The 8,182-nt window shown below is 39.8% G+C and overlaps 1 protein-coding gene across 1 annotated transcript; it reads left to right on the top strand.

Annotated features, from left to right (window-relative positions):
* Positions 1-2: 2 nt before the first annotated feature.
* On the top strand, positions 3-230 carry LOC104392998 (histone H3.3; the record flags this gene model as incomplete). Its single annotated transcript, XM_010002443.1, has 1 exon — positions 3-230. A coding segment is annotated over one exon (228 nt), but the record flags the coding sequence as incomplete, so codon positions are not given.
* Between the last annotated feature and the right edge of the window lie 7,952 nt (positions 231-8,182).

Here is an 8,182-nt window from a genome sequence, read left to right as displayed (position 1 = left end):
TCCTGACCCGCAAGCTGCCCTTCCAGCGGCTGGTGCGCGAGATCGCGCAGGACTTCAAGACCGACCTGCGCTTCCAGAGCTCGGCCGTGATGGCGCTGCAGGAGGCGAGCGAGGCCTACCTGGTGGGGCTGTTCGAGGACACCAACCTCTGCGCCATCCACGCCAAGCGCGTCACCATCATGCCCAAGGACATCCAGCTGGCCCGGCGCATCCGCGGCGAGCGCGCCTGAGCTCTTGAGGAACGGCCCTTTCCAGACTATCGAGAACCCAAAGGCTCTTTTAAGAGCCACCACATCGCCACTAAAGAGAGCTGTAAGCTTAGCCGTGTGTCGCAAGTGATGTTTTGCTTTGCTTTTAGGGTCGCTGTTCTGTAGTAAGAGCCTGTACTTCATCAAGTAAGTACCAAAGAAAACCTAAGTTGTTTCAAAAGTGATAATCGTCCTGACTAGCAGAAAAATATGGTGTGGAAGGTTTGTTTTTATGTCTGTTGTCACCAGAAAAATATGGCTTAAGTTGAAAAATATTTTTATATGTATATGATTATTTTTTTTTTCCTAGGGGACTAACTTTTTAGCTGCCTAGGAAAAAATCCTAATCCTGAAACTAACCTGAATCGGCTTGCCCGGAGAAGCTGTGAATGGAGAGGTTGCATGGGGCTGGGAGCAACCTGGTCTAGTGGGAGCTTTCTCTGCCCATGGCAGGGGTTTTGGAATAAGGTGGTCTTTAAGGTCCAAAGTCCCTTCCTACCCACATCATTCTGTAGTTCTAAAAGTGGCCTTTCCTTTTGCAAAGGAGCAGATACAATGCTCTAATATGTACGTATATATATGATTTTTCAGTTTGTGTCTTAGGGGTGTCTATACAAACTCGATGCATAAAGGTGACTTTATAGAAGTGTTGTATTCTGGACTAAAGAAGTTGTATTCAGCGCTAAACATTCTAAATGTCTCTTGCTACCCTGCGTTTACTTTAAATTTTTTATGGTAATGCCACTGTGGTATGTTACCCTGACAGAAATCTTGTTTTCTTTTCCAAGCAATTTCTATTTTTATTTTTTTTTTCCTTATTTTTTGGGTGGTGCGAGGCTGCTGTTCCTGAAGCAGCAAGAGACCCTTTCCCGCCCTCCCAGGACGGCGCTCGGTCGGTGGCTTTCTCAGTGCTTTATCACTCGCTGTCTGGTTGTCCCCGTCCTGAGCGACGTCTTCTGGGCACCTTCAGCCCTTTTCTCGTTAATTTCTGAGACAAAAGTATTACCAGAGAGAGCTGGAAGTAGGGCGGTGGCGAGGGTAGTTTATATAAACCTTTTTTTTCCCCCTAAAAAGTCGTGGTTTCTGCAGGTATTATTAATATTATTATTATTATCATTATTATTATTATTTGTTATTTTTTTTTAATGGAACGCATTCGTGGCATCCCTTATGGCTCTGGGTATCCTGCATGAATGGTCAAAGATGCCTATTTGGATCAGTTTTCTCTGTTTAGACTCCCGGGAATATTTGCTGAACTGAAGGCAAAGAGTCGTTTTTCGGGAGTACCGGTGATCATAAACTTCGAGTCCAGAATTATTTTTAAATGTAGACTTTCCTATTCGTCGCATTCAGTGATTTTGGTGAACCTACCTGGGAAACTGGGTTTCTCACTGACTTGCATATTCAGCTGCGCAACTCCTTGCCCCCCTACGACTTGTATTTAGTGCCTGGAAAATGCAGATTTCCAAAATAATCTCTAACTTTTCATCCCCTTTATATATATACACACACATATTTGTATTACAGTCCGTTTTATGTGATTTGGGGAGCTTGCTGCTCCACTAAGCGCTGGAAATGAAGCCTTTCTGCTTCTCAGGGCTGCAAACGAGCAGCTGTGCCTTTAAGAAGCGGTCGGACTGGTTTGAATTCAGCCTTCGGTTCAATTCAGCAACAAGGAGACACGGAGAATTGCTTAGAAGGAAATATTTCTGCTGGAAAGCCTAAAATGTCATGACTTGCTTTTCTGTCAGCGGCTGATGCGCTTCATACTAAAGAAATCTTCCTTTCTCGGTCAGGAACTGAACTCTGCAGCAAAATCTGACCAATCAAGAGCCTCCACACACCATTTTCTCTCCCTTGTTTTTCTCGCTTTCAGCCATTTTCTGTTACTTAACCTCGGAGGGATAAAAGGGGAGGGGGGAAGATGTCTGGACTCGTTCTTTGGGTATAAGATAGTCTGTGATTTATTCCCCCCCCCTTATTTATTTACTGCTATAGGGGTTGTGTTTTTTTCAGAACAGGTTTTTTTATTAATCGATTGCCACTGTAATTGCAGTGATGAGTTAGTGAAAGCGAACTCCTTGCCTGCTGCTGTGATAGCAAGAGATCGATTTATTTCTCTAAATGTATTTATGATCAATTTCTAATTACATGAATGAAAACAGCTATTTTAAACATTTATCTTGTGGATATGATCATGTATAAAGATAGGTCAGAATACTTGCAGTTCAGCAGAAGTTTAGGTCAAAAATTATCCATTTTATGTTTGAGAAATAAATTATTTTTAAGGAGTGAGACATGGAAACAATTTGTATGGATCTTAATATCTCATTTTTCTTCTTGCACAATTTAATACATACAGCATTACTTTTGCTTCTTCTGAGAGTTGCATGCTTCAATTGTAAAACTAACACTCCAGCTTAGAAGGGAATAAACGTACAATTATTTTTTTCTTTATTTTTTTTTTTTAATTTTCCTTCAGTAAGGGTGAGCACATATGAACATTAAATAATAATGCTTGAGTTTGAAGTATTTTGACGTGTAATATATTATGAAAAGACACAAATAATAACTTGAAACAGCTTGTCCTGTTGGACTAGGCTAGTAACTAGGAAGAATTTACTGTGTGGATTTTGAAGTCCACAGCAGCTGCATATGGTTGTAATGCTGATATGGCAGTACTGGGGAAGTGATAGACTGATCATAGGTTATAGGCTTTGTTCTTCCCTCCTTAGGCAAGTGGTCAACCCTATCTGTTTGCAAATGGTGTCCAATCACTTCACTAGAAAAGCAGCAATGAAAATCCCATAACGCATTGGAGGGGAGAAATCCTTTCACAGGATGCGAATAAGAATGGGCATCTAGAGTATTAAGTTGTGAGTGGGTTTTTTTTGTTTGTGTGCTGACTTGCTTGTTGTTTTTTTTGTCTGTTGTTTGTTGTTGTGCTTTTTTTTTTCTTCAACATAAATTACTTAAGAAATTAGTAGACATCTTGCACTTGTTATAAAATTTAGAGAAAACCCGAATATCAGTTAAGTCTGATACAGAATAGAACCTGGAAGGTATTTCCTAAAAAAAACCCAACCAAAACCAAACTAACCAAAACCCAAACAAACCCCCAAGCAAAAAATTCAAACACACCCTGAGTGAGGAAACAAACTAAATTTCCTGTGGACAGTTTATTTGATGTAACACTTGTTTAGTCTATGACACAGAGGTGACTTATTGCAAGTTTTCCTAGCCCAAAATGAGAGAAAAAGTGAAGGCTTCTCTGGCACCAGCCAGGTCTAGCAGCACTTTTCTGCTTTTTGCAGGGGAGCCTGATTTAATGAGGGCTGCCAGGTAGGAGGTGGCTGTGTGCAAGAGCAGTGTGCTGACTAGCTGAGGGCTGGCTTGAAGACCACTGGTGCTTTTCCCTGTGTGGCTGTTGATAACCACGTAAGGTGCTTTTGCAGGTTATTTCAGGTGCTCGGTGAGATATTTGGCAAAGATTGTTCTGGCTGTTTTGCCATGTTCCTTGTGTAATCCACCACGATGCTGGCTCAAATCACTGCTTGGAAGAATGTACCTTCCTGTGAGGCCAATGGGTAAGAAAGAGCATAAGCACTAAGGTCCTGATGACACTTACTAGTTTCTGGGACAAAATGGAACAGATATATCCATATAAACAAAAAAGTGAGTTTTTAATTTAATTGGAATGGAAAAACTTTGTAAAGGTAATGTGGTTTCCATGCAAGCCAGTATGCAAAGGTAAATTCTAAAAATCCTACCACATCTATTTCACTTGCAACTTCTTCTTCAGAGCTACCTCAGAAGTCAATAAGTAGTTGGTTACAGTCTTCAGTCATGACAAAGGGTGAAGTCTGCATCTTTTCTTCTCTCTTCTCTTCCATTTTTAAGTAATGTTGTATCTTGATCTGGGTATGAGCATCTTTCAGATTGTAGATGTATAAATATCTTTGTCACAACAATATGAACATTTGCTAAGTTTTTGTATTATATATAGTGAGCTTTAGGAAGTACTGTTTGTCAGCTGCTATGAAGCAATATTCAAATGGAAAGCTATTCTCAACAAAACTGTTATTGAAGTTAATGTGAGTGGAAATAAAAAGGCAAACTAATTCAGGAACATTATATATATATTATATATATATAATTTATATATAAACAAACCAAAATGTTATTAAACACAGCTAGTAATAGAAAACTGTAAGCTCAAGTTGATACTTCAGCTTTGAGAGAGAAACTGTTTTAACTATGACATACTGTGATGCTGTTACAGTGTTCAGTGTTCAGTTCAAAGATGAGGTTCAACAAGCATTTCCAAGTCTTTAAAAAAGTTAGGAAAATGTAACACAGTACAGACCACAAAGAACTATAGCAGATACATCTTGCCAACATGTAAAGTTATTTGTCATATGAAAAGACAGGAGATCAGACATTTCTAATTCCTTTAATCTCCTTTACTCAGAGACAGTTTCTGTTTATAGGACAGTGAAGTATCAAAGTCCCCAAGCCATCCAGGCTGCAGTTGTTTGAAAACTCATCCCTCACTGTAGGAGGGTTTTAATATTCTATAGATGTACAGAGCTGCAGCTTGCAGAGGTGTTGCAAAGGATATTCTCCTGCATTTTGGTGACCACCATTCTGTAACTGCTAAACTCTGAAGCCTAAACTCTCGGGAAAGGGTGGTGGCCTTTGCAACTCTGGTGAGTGCTCATATAACATTAATAACTGAAATAGTGAGATGTGAAAAAAATCACATTTTACAGAAACGTGGAAACAAAGCAAGCATATGAAACCAACCAAACAAAAAACCCAAAGCAAACCCACATATTCCCATAACTCTGGACAGGTAGTATATGCATCAGAAACAAGAGCAGAAAAAGTAGCTGTAAGTATGGAGTGTGTCAGTTGCATTGAGAAGGCAATCAAGAGCTCACAAATTTACCTGCAGTTTGTTTGGGACACCCAGTCTGGGAAAACAAAGTGCAGCATCAACTCAGGGAAGATATAAAGTACAGAAATGAAGAGAAGATGAGAGGAATATGACAGTCAGTCCTGGACCAATAAGGAATTCAGCTATGAGGCAACAGTTGGTGTCTAAATTTTAATGGGCACAGAAGTGTTAAGACTTGAGAAGAGAGTAATAGAATTGCTGTTAGCTTCTAAATTTCACAAGAGACAAAAGATGAGCACACTGTAGCCAGCACCTCCCCCTCCCTGGAGACCTGCTGAGGGCTCATAGCAAGCATTCCTTGTCCTGCCTGTCCATGCAAGCAATGCTGGCCTGCCCACTTGGGAGCTTCCCTGGTGTTTCGAATGTGTGTTTTGGGATGCATGAATGAACCCACCGAGCTTTGCTGCTGCACATTAGTGTTAAGGGGGTGTGAGCTTTTTTCTTTTTTTTGCTTTGGTGTATGGTTGGTGGTTTTTTTATCTTGTTCCTCTCCTTTTTTTTCACATCAGTTAACAGTTAATCAGAGAGAGAAAAAAATTTCCATATGTTTTAAGTGCCAGCTCAATGAGCTGAGCTCTGAACGTTTTCAAAAGTAATTCAGACAAGTGATAATCCCCCCTGCACCAATTCAATTATAAGTAGTACTTGACAACTTCTGTATGCTTTGCTGAAGTCAGCTGGCTCATTGTCAGAATCACTGCCACAGTAAGATTAAAGGACTATGAAGCAAAGAACCACGCTAGCTAGAATTCAGTTTCATTACATACTGAAATAAAACATTTGCAAGAAAGTTGTTTGGTGGTTTTTTTGCTTGTTGGTTGTTTGTTTGGGGTTGTTTTTTGTTTGTTTGCTTGTGGTTTTTTTTGTGGTGTTTTGTTTTTTCTCCTCCCAAATGAAGTATGGTGCTGGTTGTTAAAACTAAATGCTACTTTCTGTAGTTGTGACAGTTTTGATCTTCCAATCCATTCTTCCAAGCAGGATTGCTGCACAGATATTCCATTTTCAAGGAAAAGAAGCATTTATTTATTTATTGGTGGGAGGGAAAGCTGATTTACATGCATTTGAATGAATACAGTTCCAGAAGGGATGATTTTAAAAGTCTGAGGTGGGACTATACAGATGTCAAAGAATATGAGAGAGATGTCAATGTTTGGATCACTCAGACTACTTTGACAGCCTTGGTCTAGGCCAACACAACATGGGAAGTGTCACCAGATCAAATGTGTCATCTCACCTCTGCAATGAATGCATTAAAACTGGAGCAGAGCCAGCAGTGTTGTTAGGCCTGTTTTTGCTGTTTTCTCGGTTGTTTAGGCAGGTGTGAGTCTGTCTTGCAGCAGCACAAGTGCAGCCTACACAGATATGAAGTGACCAGGCAGTTTAATGTGAAGTAGTCAATACAGATTCTGTGCTAGGAGGACAGAACAGCAATTGTTCTATGTTTGAGTGTGTGTATACACAGTTATACATTTTCAGATATCTTTTACCTCTGAGATCTTTAGACTTAGCCCAAATATAAATTTCTTAACTTATCCTTAAAAAATTCAGCTGTCTGGATGGCCCTGTATGAATGGTGCTAAAAATACATTAAGTGCATTTCAAACTACATTGTATTTTATGGCCACTTGCATGAGTTGTATTTTATGAACACTTGTCTACATAGTATCTTAGGAACACATCCTGATACTGATACTTTGTATTCTCAAGTATTGCAAGGGTTTGGTTTGATTCTTGTTATTTTTATTTTTAAACACATTAGAAAGAACAGTTAAGAGTTACTATTTCTTTGATCTTTAGTTAAAAGTAAAGGTCTTTTTTTCTTGTTTTCCAAAGGAGTTACGTAAAATATGACACCAAAGTTCATTAATAATGAGGAGTTCTCGGAATATGAATGCAAATTAAAACAGAACCACAGTAAAACAATCTTTAAAAAGTTTTCCAGTAAATTCTGATTTTCAGAGTTCTTGAAAGATGATCTCTGTTTAAACATTTCTCTATTAAATTTAAATAAATATCTATTATTGCCATAATCACTATCAATTTGTGAAAAATCTGTGCTGTTAAAAAAAGAAAACAAAACATCAAATGCCCCCAAACCACTTTTTTTTTTTTTTTTTTTTTTTATAAATTATATTTAATCTCAGTATAAATTAGTATAAATCTGTTGTTTAAGACAGGTAAGGTAGTAATAATAGAGTAATGACCTATATTTTGTTGTGAACCATTAACACTACATTTAGCATTTAACTTCTTGCTAAACATGCCAATTAATTAGAATATAACTCCGAGGACTAGTGTGAGACTATCAGAATAGTGTTTTCATTTCCCTTGAGGTGCTGAGCGAGAACGGGTCTCTTCCTTCCCCAGTAGGAAGCATTCCCTGTACAGGACGTTGCGACTTGTGCCATTTCCTTACTGTCTCTTCTCCTAATAGAATTCCTTAGGCTTCCAGCTGTTATCGTCATGGTGTCAAGACATATTTACCTATCAAAATCGCTTGACAGGTAAAGCTATGACAGTTATATGTATGTTTGCATGTCTGTGTGCAAATGCTGCGAGAAAACAAAACTGATGCCATTTTAATAGAAACGAAAAAAATACTACGGAGAAGAGAAAGAGGCGAATTTTCAGGGGCTTGAGCGTTTCCTTCCCCACCTGCTATAAGCGGCACGGAGAAGGACTTAGAAATAGGCAGGAAGTCGAAGAGGACAAGGCTGGCTCAAAAAGTATTTAAATATTACTAAGGAACGTCTCTATGCAGCGATGTGCTAATAACGAAAACAGTAAAAAGCAAAACATGAAGAGTGCAAAGCGCAGGCGGCCCGGGCGGGGCGGCAGCGCCGAGCTCAGCCCCCATTGGTCGGATTTTGCCGCAGACCCACGGGCACCGCGGAGACACAGACCCGGGCCGGGGGCCGCAGCCAGAAACGTAGGGGCCCGGGGCAGCCGCCGCGGGTCCCGCCCGCGGCGGCGC

This window comes from Chaetura pelagica, unplaced genomic scaffold (genome assembly GCF_000747805.2).
Source record: "Chaetura pelagica isolate M959 unplaced genomic scaffold, ChaPel_1.0 scaffold538, whole genome shotgun sequence".
Lineage (NCBI taxonomy): Eukaryota > Metazoa > Chordata > Aves > Apodiformes > Apodidae > Chaetura > Chaetura pelagica.
This window is presented reverse-complemented; position numbering and strand designations above follow the sequence as displayed.